Genomic DNA, 17,552 nt, shown 5'->3' on the forward strand with positions numbered 1-17,552 from the left:
AAATGTTTGATGACGTCCGCGCCAGAAGGCAGTAGACCGATCTTAGCCGACGCCATCTCCGGGACGACGAAGATGAACAAGAAGATGTGGGTGCAGGCGACGTAGGTCACCACCGTTCCAAGCTAGCTGTTGGAGGGGACGCTCCACAACACCCCGATCAAGGTCTCCATCGCCGTTCAGAAGCTCCATCCGATCACCTAGAAGCCGCAACCTGAAAAACTGAAGGATGCGACCTATCTTGGAGGTGAGGCCGCCGAAGAGGAAAGTCCTCCGCCGTCGATCGCTCCAAAAATGACAGGAAACTACGTCGATATACTCATGGATGGCCGACAAGCCCAAGGTGTTGTGGACTCTGGGGCATCATATTCAGTCATTTCGGAAAAGTACCGTCGCTAATTCCAGATAACGGTATTCGTTGACAGAAAAACATCTCTGCTTAAGGTGCTTAATGGGAAATATGTAAAACCTATAGGAAGATATGTCAGTCGTGCAGATACAAGTGCCGGCCGAAGTGGCCGTGCGGTTAAAGGCGCTGCAGTCTGGAACCGCAAGACCGCTCCGGTCGCAGGTTCGAATCCTGCCTCGGGCATGGATGTTTGTGATGTCCTTAGGTTAGTTAGGTTTAACTAGTTCTAAGTTCTAGGGGACTAATGACCTCAGCAGTTGAGTCCCATAGTGCTCAGAGCCATTTGAACCATTTGAACCAGATACAAGTGGTCATACACAGCCGTTAGAATGAGTCGTCTTACAAGAGTGTAGTCATGACATCATTCTCGGATGGGACTTTTTGAAAGCTTCTCAGGGAATTATAGATTGTGGTCGCTCAAAAATTAAGCTAGATGAGATACTGTGTACAGGAGGTGGTAGAAAGGTAACCGTCATGTGTCATGCCATGCATCAATCCATTGACTTGTAGTGGAATGTAAGAGAACCATACCACTGAAGAGTAACTTGGTTATCCCAACCTCTGTCGCCTCGGTTAAGAACGGATTCGGTGAACTGTGGATAGTTAACTGTCGAAGAGAATCGCAGATCCTTCAAAAACGTATGTGCCTAGCAAACGCTGAAATTTTAATTGCAGAACAGCTGAGCGTCATAGAAACCCCTCCCCCCCCCCCCCCCCCCCCCCATGCCGAGACTGTGGGCGAAATTATTTCGTCCACTACGAGACAACACCTTCTAACTCGACTATCTCCGGATCTCACTAAGGAACAACAGATGACGCTACTTGCCATACTTCAACAGTTCTCTGAATTCTTCAATCCACAGATGAAGAGCAGATTAGACAAATCGACAATGAAGTGCCGGATTAGTATTGGAGAGCATCAACCAATAAAACAGAGAGCATACCGGGTCTCAGCAGCGGAACGTCGAATAATTCGAGACGAGGGAGAGAAAATGATGAAGAATGACATCATTCAGCCTTCGCAGAGCCCATGGTCCTCACCAGTGGTCCTCATCGGGAAGAAGGATGGCAATTGGAGCTTTTGTACTGATTACAGGAAGATTAATAAGGTAACTAAAAAGGACGTTTAAGATCTTTCATGAATTAACTATACACTAGATTGTCTGGAGGGGGCTAAGTTTTTCTCAACCATCGATATGTACTCGGGATACCGGCAAATCGATGTAGATGATGCCGATCGTGAGAAAACTGCATTCATCACCCCTGAGGGCGTGTATAAGTTTAAGGCATTGCCGTTTGGTTTGTGTCATGCACGAGCAACTTTTGAACGAATGACGGATAATCTTCTAAGGCACCTGAAGTGGACCATGTATCTTTGTTATTTAGATGACATTATAGTGTTCTCAGAGACATTTGATAAACACATAAAAAGACTGAGGGCCTTTCTTAAGTGTCTCCAACAAGCTGGACTGAAACTTAATCCAATAAAGGGTCTCTTTATAGCAAAAGAAATCAAAATCCTTCGGCACCTTGCGTCAAATGAAGGTATGTCGCCAGACCCAGAAAATGTCAGAGCTATAACGGAATTTCGTATTCCTGGTTGTGTTAAGAGAAGCTTCCTAGGATTGTTTTCTTATTACTGTCGTTTTAAACAGACTTTTGTATCAAAGCCAGGCCACTCCAAGAGTTGTTAAAGGCCGATGCTAAATTTATCTGGGGAGGTGCTCAACAAGATTCTTTCGATGTGCTGCGAAAAGCTCTGACGACTGACCCCGTACTTGGTCTGTATGATGAGAGAGCACTTACAGGACTACACACAGATGCCAGTGGGCATGGCTTCAATGCCGTTCTGGTGGGAATTACCGATGGAAAATAGGTTATAGTATATGCTTATAGGACACTCACAAAAGCCGAGAGAAACTACTCAAATAATGTCTTTCTGTGATCTACGCCATGTGTAATTTTCGACAGTATCTCTATGGAAGGCCATTCACAGTTGTTACAGGTCATCATTCACTTTGTTGGCCGACAGGTTTTAAGGATCCAACACGACGACTCGGCAGGTGGGCACTACGTCTTCAAGAGTATGACGTTACCATCGTGCAAAAAAGTGGAAGGAAACACCAAGATGCCGACTGTCTCTCAAGAAACACTGTGCTTGACCATCAAGACTTTGATGAAGATAGTGACTCGCTGCAGTCCAGGATCTCTTTGCTGAGCACAAGAAGATATCTCAAATTATGCTTGCCTTAGATCGGTCAGATGATGTGAAATGACAATTTAAAGTATTTAATGGATTACTTTGCAAGAAAAACATTGATTTCTAAACACATGCGCTACGATGTTTTACGGAAATTTCATGAAACACCTGAGGCCGGACATTTAGGATTTATTTAAACATACGACAGGATCCGCAAGAGATTTTTCTGGCGAGGTTTATTTAGGAGTGTCCGCCACTGTGTATCGCTCTGTCGAGAGTGCCAGAAGAGAAAGCCAGTTCCTCAGAAACCACCTGGCCGACTCATACCAATGTCACCAGCCGAAAAGCCTTTCCAGCGTGTTGGGAATGACCTCCTCTGACGATTTCCAACGTCTGCAAGTGGCGATAGATGTATTATTGTTTGCACTGATTATCTAACCCGCTATGCCAATACAAATGCCGTGAAAACAGTCGTAGCATCTGAGGTAACCAAATTCATCGCTGAAGACACTGTATTAAAGGACGGTGACCCGGCGTCGCTAATTACGGATCGAGGGGGAGATTTTCAATCGAATCTCGGGACAGAATTAAACCATCGGTGCATCATTACTCATCACATGACGACTGCCTACCATCCGCAAAGTAACGGGCTTACTAAAAGCCTTAATAACACCTTGGCCGACATGCTATCAATGTTCGCCAATATTGAGCAGAGCTACCTTTCGTAACGCTTGCCTGCAATGCCGCCAAACAAGACACCACAGGATTTATGCCAGTTTTCCAGGTGCATGGGCGTGAGGCGACTACGACTATGGACACTGTGTTTCCGTTACAACCTGATGACGTGGACGACGACTACATCGGCCAGGTGTTAACTAGAGCTGAGGAATCTCGGCAGTTAGCTCGAATCCGCACGCTGCAGGCTCAAGAAAACGATCGCCGAAGGTATGACGCAAGGGACCGCCCTGTTGTCTATCAGCCTGGTGACCTCGTCTGGACCTTCACACCTGTTCCAAAGGTTGGTCTGCACAGAGAAGCTCCTCAGGCGCTACTTTGGACTTTATAAGGTTATAGGACAGTTGTCTGTTATTACTTATGAAATTGAAGATTCCGACCCCGACACAAGACGACGAAAGATCTGAGATACGTTCCACGTCCTTCGAGTAAAGCCTTATAATGATCCTGCAACCCAGGGTAAATTCGAAGCTCCAACGACAGGCAACAAGCGGAAACGCGACGAATAGCGCAGCGGCAGAGGAAGTTCTAAGAAGATCACCGCCAGGGCGAATATCAGTCACATGGAGTCGGAGTATGCAGGACCGGGAGTATGCAGGACCGATGACTCGTTCCCGGACTAGGAGGCCGTAACATCGAGACGCTCTTCTCTTCAGTAGAGAGCAATCTCCCCGAAGAAGCTGTGGTGGAGTGGTTATGGTATTAGACTACTGCATGTAGGATCAAGAGTTCCAAACTCACCTGAGCTGTGAAGTTTTAATTTCTGTATTCAGTTAGAGTAAATCTAGAAATATCCACAAACGACAAGATACACTGTCCTGAAATGTTCTGTAGGTGTATATATACTGTATGTCTTCTGACCGGAGGCAGTTCCCTCGGCTCTATTCCATGTGCAAGTGCTAAACAACGTTATGTGAAGTTAGTGTTCGTGATTCCTCTACTTACACCTTCCTCTACGTGGCGTTATGTTTACTTATCGATTTTCGCAATAATACTCTGACCTTAAAACCAATTAATGATAAGTTTGGACACAATATTTTTATCGCCTTGTAATATTCAGCGTCACGAAACCATCTCCGCCAAAGCAGATTCTTAGGGATGTGTACAAAATTGACAAGTGTGTACTCTGTGGAACAATTAACTACAGCAGACACATTCACTGAACTATTTCTTAATTTAATCAGTTCTCACATTGGTTTTATGCGTCCCGCTACGAATGCCTCTGCTGTGCCAACCTCTTCACCTCACAGTAGCTCTCGCAACTTAATGCCCTCAATTATTCTATGGATGGTTTTCAGTTTCTGTCTTCCGCTGTTGTTTTTACCGTCTACAGCTTCCCCTAGTAATATGGCCGAAATGTTTCTTTTCTGGTGGTGGTGGTGGTGGTGGTTGTTAGTGTTTAACGTCCCGTCGACAACGGGGTCATTACAGACGGAGCGCAAGCTCGGGTTAGGGAAGGATTGGGAAGGAAATCGGCCGTGCCCTTTCAAAGGAACCATCCCGGCATTTGCCTGAAACGATTTAGGGAAATCACGGAAAACCTAAATCAGGATGGCCGGAGACGGGATTGAACCGTCGTCCTCCCGAATGCGAGTCCAGTGTGCTAACCACTGCGCCACCTCGCTCGGTGTTTCTTTTCTCTCCGGTGCTGTGGAGGAGGTCTATTTCTCACCATATCAGACCATCCTAACTTTCAACATTCTTCCGTAGCATCACATCTCAAGAGCTTCGAATCTCCTCTGTTGTGCCTTTCCCACAGTCCATGTTTCACTACTACACAATGCTGTACTCCAAATGCACAGTCTCAGAAATTTCTTCCTTCAATGATGGCTTCTGTTCGATACTGGTAGACTTGTCTTACACAGGAAAGCCCTTCTCGCCAGTGCTTGTCTACATTTTACATCTTTCTTGCTCCATCATGGGCTGTTTTGCTACCTAGGTAGCAGATTTCCTGAGTTTCGTCTTCTTTTAACCCTCAACTCTGATGTCTAGTTTCTCGCTGTTGTCATTTCTGCTATTTCTCATTTCTTTCGTTTTATTCTCTATCCAAATTCTGTACACATTATATTCTTCATCCCAACTGCTATAATTCTTCTTCCTTCTCACTGAGGATAGTAGTGTCATCAGAATATCTTATCATTGATATCCTTTCACCTTGAATTTTAATCCCACTCTTGAATGTTACTTGTACGTCCGTCATTGGTTCATCGATGTATACATTCAACACTAAGGCAATCCGAATACTTCACTCTTTGTGTTCCAGTCTTACCGTTCCCTCTTGGTTCTTGTACATTATATCACCCTTCTTTCCCTACATCTTACCCCTATTTTTCTCAGAATTTCGTAAATCTTACACCATTTGTTATTGTCGAACCCTTCTTCCGCGTTGACAAGCTCTATCTAGGAACATGTCTAGATATTTCTTCAGCCATCCCTCCAGTGCCACCTGCAACCTGATATTGCCCTTCTGGTGCCGTTACCTTTCCTAAAATCAATCTTACTGTCATGATACACATCCTCAATTTTATTTTCCATTCCCTTCATTAGTATTCATGTTAGCAATTTGGGTGTATGAGCAATTAAACTGATTATGCGACTGTTCTCGGACTTACTGGCATTCTCTATCTTATTAATTTTGTGGATGATGTCTTTACGAAGGTCAAGTGGTACATCGCCAGTCTTATACATTCTACATGCCAACGAGAATGGTCGTCTTGCTGACACTTCTTTCAATGATTTTAGTGAGTCCGACGGAAAGTTGGCTATCCCCTTTTCCTTATAATGCTCATTTAAATTCTGACTCTAATACTGGATTCAACCATCCTTTCCTGTCACGTTATCAGACTATTCCTCTCTCTCACAGAGGCCTTCAATGTACTCTTTCCACTTATTTCGCCTTAGCTTCACTACACTGCCCACTTATTTCATTAGTGAGTGGCTTGTATTCCTGTAATTGTGAATTTACCTGAATATTAGTCTTTCTCCTCTCTCATTTACATTATCGTGTCCATATTCTCTCGTCGACCTTTCTTCTCCAAATTCCCTTATAGCAGCATGCCAGTCTCCCATGACTGGTAGATTTTCACTCCCTTTGTATACTGAATTACCCGTTCATTATCCCCGTAAACATTCTTTCTCTCTTCATCTCTTGCTTTCAGCATCTGGATTTATACCAGATCTGTTGTTACTGGTTTCATGATTATGACGAGAACAGCCCTAGCACTGAACTGTTCACTATAACTCACTCTCTGACCTACGTTCCTGTCCATAACGAACCCTACCCCATTATACAATTTTCTGCTGTTGTTGATATATCCTTGACTAATTTAACCAGAAATAATTGTTTTTTCCCATCATTCCCTCCCTCTATATCTACATTGAGCGTTAACCTTCCCTTTTCAGATTTTCTGGCTTCCCTACCACATTCAAACTTCTGACTTCCTACACACCGACTTCTACAACTTTACCCGTCCATTGGTATTCCAACCTCTTTCTCATGGTCACATCGCCCCTGGCAGGCCCCTGCTAGATATCTTAATGGGAGACTAGTCTGGAATTTTTTACCAAAGGGAAAATCATAAAGACGCTTTTTCAAATCAGGCCACACGTCCTGTGGATACCCATTATTTGTCTTTAATGAGAAATATTCCATGGACTTCTGTGTCCCTATGCCGTGGATCATTACTGATTTTTTCGCCTTTTAGGGGCAGATTCTAAATGTAAAAGAAAGAGGGTGCCCTGAACCACTGTCCGCTCCTCCTCCCTCTTTGACAAGGCCGTCGTCAGAACGGGGGTGAACCCTTATACCAGAAGTCTTCGGCTGAAATTGCTGATAATTTTTATACAAAATTTAAGCAGCAGACGTTTTCCAACAGTGGACCCAAGAGGTTCTGATTGATAATCAAAGGTGCTACCCCCTCCTTTATTTTTCTCTGGGCGTTCGTTACGTCACACCTGTTCAAGTTGCTCGTCGAATATTTCACGCAGATTTTTTTTTAATTACAGAGGGCAACTTGCCCTCTCGCTAAACACGCTGAGCTCCCGCGCGCCACAAAGAGTTGTCCCTGGATGGATTACAGAGTACTGGTCTAATACGTAGATATTTCGGTCTTTGCAAGTCATACACTTGAAGCTGTTAATGTGTGTACAAGGTTACATTGTGTTATCAGCCAAAGATCGCGATGCCACACCGATACGACAGTTAAAAGCGATGTCTCGGTGCACTTCTAATGGTAGATGGCAGGTGGCCCTGAAGATAAGCCCTCTCAACATCGTCGCGCCATTGTACGGAACAGAGACAAGCTTGGACTCAGCTCTGCTTCTATCTAAAACGAGCTATGATGAAGCACACATCATTATTGAGTTAGGACGACAGTGCTATTCAAGTCTCAGTTGTTGATGTACTGCTGTAAATGTTGTACTTGTACTTCAAGAGAAGACTTTCTAATTGTGTGCACAAATTGATACTTTACAGATCAAAGACAATAGTGCACATTCGACACTCTCATGTGTCAATGGATTGTATAATTATCATTCATGCACTAAAGTGAACAAATATCTCATATGTTGTTGTTCAGCTCAGCTGTCTACCAGAGCAATCAAACGACCCACAGTCATGACCAGACGATTGTAGTTTCGTCACGTCTTAAAAAATGGCAACGAGAAATCCCCCCCGAACTTGATCGTTTTTTTTTTTTTTTTTTTTTTTCGCCTGCCGCGTTCCCTGTGTGCGAGATGCAAACGTATTGTTCCTGATTGCTGCTGCCCTAATTTTTTCTCATTTCTGTTGCGCTAAGTTTCTTCATTCGTGTTATAGTGTGTCTTACAATATTTCACTATGTCTGAGCAGCCACAGGAATACCTCTAAGCGAGACTGGACAGTTTCAGGATCATCAGGTTGATTGCCTGCTGCTCACTGACAGCCAGATAACATCTTTACTAAACAAGCAGCACCCCGCTGGTAGCTGCTCCCAGATTTCGCCCATACCACAGCCAGGACGCAAGATGTCGGACTCAATGGGGCAAACGCAGGCCCACTTTGCTGCCTACAAAATAACAACGACGCAGGGCAAAGCTTACCTGTTGCCCACCATTGGTCCAGTCGCGGATCGCCTCTGTGTACTGCTCCAGGATTCTTTCATATGAAGCAGCAGCCTGCCCTGACTGTCAAACAGTGGAGAGGAGAAATCATGAATCTAACCACGCATTTCAAGCTTAAATAGTCTTGTGGAATTAACAGCAGTGGTGTCATATATCTGAATGCTATCACACGAGGAGTATCAACACACACATTCTCGATGCAATGTTCAAACGGCTACTCCCTGATATTAAATCAGTTCTGTCTGTTGTGGACTCTCAAACAGTTGTGCGGTCAACAGAGATTCTTCAGAGCCTCCGTGTATTTCAGTCGTTCACAGTGCACCACATACTCAGTCTCTACAGAAAAACAGAGGTCAGGTTTTTCAGAATAAAACTCGGGCAAACAGTAAAAGCGGTACAAGTGAAAACTACGGTGTCACTCTCGTGGTAAAAGGCGTGTCCTACAAAATTATGTGACAAAATCATGTCCGCAGTGCTTTTTGAACAGGGTTGGAAATATTGTTCTTGTCCTAATGCAAATTGCCTTCGATGTGGTCCCGCTTGCCACATTCAGTTGGTGTGTCTATGCAGAAAGAAAGGTCCGGGCATCAGCCGCTGTCACGTGAGACCCACGGTGGTCACAGCTACTCTGCCAACAGGTGTGTAAGGAAATGGCCTCACCACTCACTCACACGCAATCCGAACATCGCACTTCTGTAACGCTGAAGTCTTCCGCTGGAATATGCAGGCCGGCGAACAAACTCTTTGTTGAGTTACGAGTGGAATAAATAGCCAGTTGGACACTGGTGCTTCTGTTTCCCAGATAACTAAAGACAGGTGTGACAGAACTGCTAGCCCACGCAGCCTATTTCTATTTTGACTACCTACAATCTGCATGAAATTCAAGTCCTTGGCGTGTGTAGTTTGCCAGAAACGTATCAGAGAGTAATGAAATATCTTAACCGGAGATAGGAAGGGCTGGAGACTGTGAAGCACACGCAGCTGCGATGGACAATGCGCAGCCACGAACTTTTTGTGCACGGCCAGCCCCGTTGCAAGCTGTGAACTGGTTGCTCAGGAATTTCAAAAATGGAGGAGAGAAAGAGGATATTAGTGGTTTAACGTCCCGTACACAACGAGGGCAGTAGAGACAGAGCGTAAGATAAGATTAGAAAAGAATGGAAAAGGAAATCGGCTATGCCCTTTCAAAAGTACCATCTTGGTATTTGCCTGAAGGAATTTAGGGAAATCATGGAAAACCTAAATCTGGATGGCGGTATGAGTGTTTGCACCGTCGTCCTCCCGAATGTGAGTGCACTGTGAAAACCAATGAATTGCAAACAATGACCACAACTCGTGCCATGTCATTCTGAAGAGCCACAAACAATCCAGAGCTAATAGAGAGCATCATGACTGATACAGGGATTAGTGATCACAAGATCGTTGTAGCTAGGCTCAATACCGTTTCTTCCAAATCCACCAGAAACAAACGCAAAACAATTTTATTTAAAAAAGCGGATAAAGTGTCACTGAAGCTTTCCTAAGAGAGAATCTCCATTCCTTCCGAACTGACTATGCAAATGTAGACGAGATGTGACTCAAATTCAAAGATATAGTAGCAACAACAATTGAGAGATTCATACCTCATAAATTGGTAAGAGATGGAACTGATCCCCCATGGTACACAAAACAGGTCCGAACGCTGTTGCAGAGGCAACAGAAAAAGCATGCGAAGTTCAGAAGAACGCGAAATCCCGAAGATTGGCTAAAATTTACAGACGAGCGAAATTTGGCACGGGCTTCAATGCGAGATGCCTTTAATAGGTTCCACAACGAAAAATTGTCTCGAAATTTGATAGAAAATCCGAAGAAATTCTGGTCGTATGTAAAGTACACTAGCGGCAAGACGCAGTCAATACCTTCGCTGCGCAGTGCCGATGGTACTGTTACCGACGATTGTTCCGCTAAAGCGGAGTTATTGAACGCAGTTTTCCGAAATTCCTTCACCAGGGAAAACGAATGGAATATTCCAGAATTTGAAACACGAACAGCTGCTAGCATGAGTTTCTTAGAAGTAGATACCTTAGGGGTTGCGAAGCAACTCAAATTGCTTGATACGGGCAAGTCTTCAGGTCCAGATAGTATACCGATTAGGTTTCTTTCAGATTACTCTGATACAATAGCTCCCTACTTAGCAATCATATACAACATCTCGCTCACCGATAGATCTGTACCTACAGATTGAATTGCGCAGGTCGCACCAGTGTTTAAGAAGGGTAGTAGGAGTAATCCATCGATCTACAGACCTATATAATTGACGTCGGTTTGCAGTAGGGTTTTGGAGCATATACTGTATTCAAACATAATGAATCACCTCGAGGGGAACGATCTATTGATACGTAATCAGCATGGTTTCAGGAAACATCGTTCTTGTGCAACGCAGCTAGCTCTTTATTCGCACGAAGTAATGGCCGCTATCGACAGGGGATGTCAAGTTGATTCCGTATTTCTAGAATTCCGGAAAGCTTTTGACACCGTTCCTCACAAGCGACTTATAATCAAGCTGCGGGCCTATGGGGTATCGCCTCAGTTATGCGACTGGATTCGTGATTTCCTGTCAAGAAGGTCGCAGTTCGTAGTAACAGACGGCAAATCATCGAGTAAAACTGAAGTGATATCACGTGTTCCCCAGGGAAGCGTCCTGGGACCTCTGCTGTTCCTGATCAATATAAATGACCTGGGTGACAATCTGAGCAGTTCTCTTAGATTGTTCGCAGATGATGCTGTAATTTACCGTCTAGTAAGGTCATCCGAAGACCAGCATCAGTTGAAAAGCGATTTAGAAAAGATTGCTGTATGGTGTGGCAGGTGGCAGTTGACGCTAAATAACGAAAAATGTGAGGTGATCCACATGAGTTCCAAAAGAAATCCGTTGGAATTCGATTACTCGATAAATAGTACAATTCTCAAGGCTGTCAATTCAGCTAAGTACCTGGGTGTAAAAATTACGAACAACTTCAGTTGGAAAGACCACATAGATAATATTGTGGGGAAGGCGAGACAAAGGTTGCGTTTCATTGGCAGGACACTTAGAAGACGCAACAAGTCCACTAAAGATACGGCTTACACTACACTCGTTCGTATTCTGTTAGAATATTGCTGCGCGGTGTGGGATCCTTACCAGGTGGGATTGACCGAGGACATCGAAAGGGTGCAAAAAGGGGCAGCTCGGTTTGTATTATCGCGTAGTAGGGGAGAGAGTGTAGCAGATATGATACGCGAGTTGGGATGGAAGTCATTAAAGCAAAGACGTTTTTCGTCGCGGCGAGATATATTTACGAAATTACAGTCACCAACTTTCTCTTCCGAATGCGAAAATATTTTGTTGAGCCCAACCTACATAGGTAGGAATGATCATCAAAATAAAATACGAGAAATCAGAGCTCGAACAGAAAGGTTTAGGTGTTCGTTTTTCCCGCACGCTGTTCGGGAGTGGAATGGTAGGGAGATAGTATGATTGTGGTTCGATGAACCCTCTGCCAAGGACTTAAATGTGAATTGCAAGGTAATTATGTAGGTGTAGATGTAGGATTACCTGCCTTATGCAAATTAAAATCATTTTCTTTATTTATTAATTTAACTGTTAAACTAATTCTTTGCCTTCGTGGAAAATAGAATCCCAAAAGGAAGAGGTCGATGTTATAATATTCACGTCACTATAGTTCAGCAGCTGACCCGTATGTATACAGTGTTCTGCCTCAACCTTGTATAGATACGGGTCATTTCATGAAGTACAGTGACATGAAGATTTTATCATCCACCTCTTCCTTTTGGAAACTTGTTTTCCACTGTGTCACAGACATTAGATTAACCTACAACTCAATACATAGGGATGATGCTTTTAACTTACATAATGGATCGAATCGCACTCTTCGTGTACTTAAGTTCCAGGTAAGTTGTCAAGGTGTTATCGCCGCCGAATATACATCGACAAGCAAATCGAATATCTGAACGCTTTCACCACAGGTGGCGCGTGTGTAGGAGTACCTCTTAGCCACCGACCAGCATCTGTAACCAGCGGACGCAGTAGAGCCGCAGTGGAGCTTGTAATGTCACGATAGGCACCTTGTTGTCAGTCTCTCCACTCGGTCTGAGGATACCCAGACGATACACAGCCGAGATATTACTCGAAGATGCAGTGTTTGCTGGCTGCATGACCGAAATTTAATTGATTACGCATTACACCGCAAATAGATAAAAATCCTCGTTGGTGGGTCATATTGTCACTGTAGGTTGTAAGCCTCCTGAACATTTAGCTAATTCAGACTGCTTGTTCAAAGTTGAAAGATAGCAGTGCAAATCTTAATTTTCAGGCAAAGTAGATACCTCAGATATTAACTTGTACAACTACGAGTAGAGGGCGCTCCAGAATACACGTCGTCTCCCTCACCACCACAGGGCCATCGAACAGCGGTCGACACAGATCAAGGGATGGACTCACTCTGACCCAGTTTGTGACCTGCAATGAAGCAGTTAACATAATCTAGAAAGGACACCACTTCTACGCAAGTCTCAGGTGGAACTTTTCTTTCGTAAATGTCGAAATTGTACTTAAAGAGAAGGGTTTATAATTTTCAGAATCAAATGATGCTGTATTTATTCAAAGACTGTTGTACATATTCGACACTCTCCTGTGTCGATGGACTGTATAATGTTACCTAACTCATTTTATATCCATATAATAAAGTGAACTAATGTTTCACATATTATGATTGTCATAAGGCATCTCCCAGAACAACTGAATAACCACAGTTATGACCGAAGGACTGTAGTTTCGTCAGGTGATTACATATATAAAATTCATTAACAAATGATATTCTGTTATATCAACAATATTTTTACAATAAGATGGAATTTTTTTACAGCTTTTCTTACATTTACATCTACCTGTACTACATTTACATTTACTTTTCTTTTATTCTGACTATCATTATTGTTTTACAGTTTCCATGATTTTAGGGACGATGATTATATATTTATACATACACTGACGCGACAGAGAAACTGTCACACGTATTGAAATACTGAGATATGTAAACAGACAGAATACGGCGCTGCGCTTGGGGAACGCTTATGTATGGCAGCAAGAGTCTGGCAGAGCTGTTAGATCTATTACTGCATACTACAATGGCACCTTACCAAGATTTAAGTGAGTTTGAATGTGGTTTTATAGTCGGCGCACGAGCGATGGGTCACAGATGATTGTTTGTAGACAAGATGCCACACCACATGGAATATCGGACTAACCGGTTTCTCAATAACCATAGCCAAACACGATACCGCATGCACTGTCGACTGCATACAGAGTGTTTGTGCACAAACTTTCCTGCTGTTAACACGTCCCGCTCTCAACATTACTCTTTACTATGTTTGATCGGGAGCTCCATGCTAATTTTATGTTTCGTAGCAACTGTCAGTTGTTCCATAGCAACTGTCAATTGTTCCTTAATAATTATCAAGCAGTAACATTTTAATTAGAAACAGACATTAACCGATACTAAATAAGCAGCGATACGCAGTACAGAGTGCTTGGTGATAAACAGAACTCGAAAATCTCTTTAGACATGCTCTGTTTCGCTAGTCTTCACACATGTTGTGATTGCTGCAGGGCCAGTACAGGGGCACTAGTCAGATAAATAGTTGTGACTCGGCATATCACAAGGCAGTTCGGCTGCCAGAGTTCTTGAACAATTTACTACGGTTATTTGTTTCTTTCGACGACAACTGTATCGATTTAATGTTGGGGCGCTCTACCAGGTTGATTGTCCTCCTCATCTGACTATCACTTTTATCTCTATAAAGCTTACTGACGAACATGAGATACGACATGGACCATGAGGCATGCCTTGTTTTCTCATATGGTACTGCCCCCCTGCACAAATGTCGAGATTGGCGCTCTAATGAAGTTGCCTTTATCGGCCTGCCAAGAAACATTCATAAACGCATACTTACAAATGAGGGAAACTGAAAGATTAGCTACTTTCTGACGTTAATACCTGTATTCAGTTGTCACACAACACAAAACAAAGAATACCTCAGCACTATTAACTTGCCGAAAGATTTACTTATTTCCCATTCATTTATTAACGCGTAGATGAAGAAGTTTCCCATAGACAATTGTCAGTAATTCGGGTACCTCGTCTTCAGTGTGTTGTCTCAAGTTGGCAATACTTCCTACAGAACGAAAGAATTACGCTAAAATAAATAAAACAACGAAACCCTTGCGTTTCTCAGATTCTTTATTTAAAAGAACAAAGAATTGCACATAAACATTTTGTTCGGATTACATATTCCAATGATGGAACCCAGGACAGTAGAGAGCCCAAAGTCCTTAGACGCCAGATGCAGATCGGATCCAGGAACGCAGATTGCCGACGTTGGCGAAGACACCGGGGGTGGCCTCGCACCTTGAACTGCCCCAGGAGACGATGCCCACCTGGGTGCTTCCGCTGACCGGGGGACCACCAGAGTCTCCGCTGCAGACGCTCTTGCCGGCCTGGCCGGCGCACACCATGCGGTCGGTCACAGTGTTGATGTTGGCAAAGGTGTTCCTGCACGTGTTACGGTCCAAGATGCTGATGTCCACCTTGAGCAGACTGTTGGCGGACGGTCCATCGGTGTACGTGGCTCCCCAGCCAGTCACCGTCACTGCGAGACCACCTGGTGGGTCGTAGTTGTCACTGGCGAGGCCCACTGCCTGTGCGTTCGAACCTAGCAGAGATCCGGACACCTGAAAATCAGAATAAAACAATGAACATGTGCTACATCGTGCGACGTGCAATCTGTTACTTAACGTGTGGGAACTGAATATGAGTGTGTCAAAATACCATTCTCAGTGTAACAGAACATTCTGTCAGGAGATGGCATTTGACGACAGGGGAAGGAGGGCTGATCGCTGTTTTAGCACAAAATTAATCCACTACACAGTTGTCATATATGAGTGTAATCATTAACTATTTCACAAATACAGTGTCCCACTTCAAAATTTAGAGAATGTCCTAGGAGGAATGTTCAGTATTCAGCGTTATGTAGCCATCATCGTCAGTATTTTGTCCAAGGACAGGTGTTCAAAGGAGCTCTCCTTCTAGCTCTGTCAGTTGTTACCCACTTCATTTTCTGATAATTGTTTTCTAATGTGGTAATAACCATCATCTCCTACCTTCCGCAATCTATTCTTCTTCTATTCGTCGTTTCTTCCATAACATCCAACAGTAAACTTCCCGTTCTCAGCGATGTCCACGACAGTTTTATGAAGGAACACATATTCTCCACTGACTGCAGAAATTATTCATTTCACGATAGAAGTGTCGGGCTTTGGGCCATTATTAAGTGGTACCGCAAATTATTTTGCTTCACCATCATGTCAGTTTTTTAATCCAGTGGCATTATACACGCATCAATTTTAAAGTCTGACATGAGACGAAGCAAACTGTTCGTAGTACTACTTGAAAATGGCCCAAAGGCCGAAACTGCAATAGTGAAATAATTAATTTCTATAGTCAACGGCGATTATGTTGTTGAATACTACATGACTATGAACTCCAATCGTGAGAAAATATCGCAAAGACAATTGTATTTCTTCTTCTTACTATCGTTATTTTTTCTCTCTTCCCACATTGTCAGTTCTCACTCTGTCTACTCATTTTATCCTTTCCATCTTCCTCCTAATTTCTCTTTCCTCCGTGTCCATGTCTTAGCTCCTTATAGTGACATGCTCCATTTAAATCATCACGTTAGACCCTTCTTCAGTTTCCTGTCCATACACCCGCATAGAAGGCCCTTGTTGTTTTTAAATTCCACCTTAGCAACGGCTGTATGCGTTTTCGCCTCGTTATTAATTCGCATGTCTACTGTGATTGTGCTTTCCAGATATTTGAAAGCGCTAACTTGGTCTATGTGTTCCTATTATAGCTTTTTAGTTCTTATTTGTAATGCACTTATTAGCATTTATATGTCTTTTTCTTCTTAATCTTCATTCCGAATTCTTCACAGGTGTTTATTCAATTTTTTTCATATTCCGATTATAGTACTTTCGCTGTCTGCCAATAACACCTCATCATCCTCAAATCGAATACATTCTATCTGCCTGATCATGAAGTTATCTAACTGAAAGTAGCATTCACTATCATTAGCTGAAGTTTATTGCACAGCTCAGGCAACCTTTCTCGTCCAAATTGCAATTAACAAGCCCATATATTGCCATTACGGTTTCTCCTACTTCTTCCATTATAATCGCATTCCCACAAATCAGTTCCCCAAGAACGCTCTACTAGAAACCATAAGGCGGCGTGTGGAGTTTATACTAAAGTAGAGCTAGATGCTTCCCATTATAGATACGTCGTTTAGAAAGAATGTCTTGCTAAAAAAATTGTGACACACGTAGAAGTTCTGATGAGCTAATCATTTAGTAAGTCTAACTTTGTTTTTCTGCTGCTTGCGTAACTATATATACAGACAACCTCCTTAATGCACGTTACTTTCTAGAAGCTCCATTACAGAAATAGTGTACAAATTTCAGTTGAGACTAGGAAATTGAGTACAACAGAGACTTGAGAAAGGGAGACAATGTATTGAACGGTTGTCTTTTCACAAGGCCACTTACAGGTTTCACTCATTTAATTTGTGGAAAAAAGAAATAAAGCACCTCTAATTCACCGAATGGAAAATTGAACACCTTTCGTCCAGAATGCATTAACTGTCACTTGAATCTGAGGTACATTGTTATAGTCGTAGGGACAAAACAAAATATTCCTCACCACTGACAAGTAATGAGAAGTGCTGTAGTGATGGACTTAACATCTGAGGTCATCAGTCCCCTAGAAATTAGAACTGCTTAAATCAGACTAACCTAAGGACATCACACAGATCCATGACCGAGGCAGGATTCGAACCTGCGACCGTAGCGCTCGCGCTGTTCAAGAGTGAAGCGCCTAGAACCACTCCGGCACAAAAGCCGGCGATTAATAATACCTGATGACCAATGTTCTGAGTCATACCCCAGTCCCCTTGTAGAAACTAGCTGATGCAGAGTTTATGTGTCAAGTGTGTTACGGTAGCACACAATTAATGTGC

General features: G+C 43.2%; 1 protein-coding gene across 1 annotated transcript in view; it reads right to left on the reverse strand.

The window, feature by feature from the left end:
- Positions 1–14,762: 14,762 nt before the first annotated feature.
- LOC124545698 (trypsin delta-like) overlaps positions 14,763–17,552 on the reverse strand; it is a 45,640-nt gene continuing 42,850 nt past the window's right edge. Inside the window, exon 4 of the mRNA XM_047124645.1 lies at positions 14,763–15,210. Within this exon, the coding sequence (XP_046980601.1) occupies positions 14,812–15,210 (399 nt within the window). The 3' untranslated portion in view covers positions 14,763–14,811. The remainder of the gene's footprint in view (positions 15,211–17,552) is intronic.

This window comes from Schistocerca americana, chromosome 8 (genome assembly GCF_021461395.2).
Source record: "Schistocerca americana isolate TAMUIC-IGC-003095 chromosome 8, iqSchAmer2.1, whole genome shotgun sequence".
NCBI lineage: Eukaryota > Metazoa > Arthropoda > Insecta > Orthoptera > Acrididae > Schistocerca > Schistocerca americana.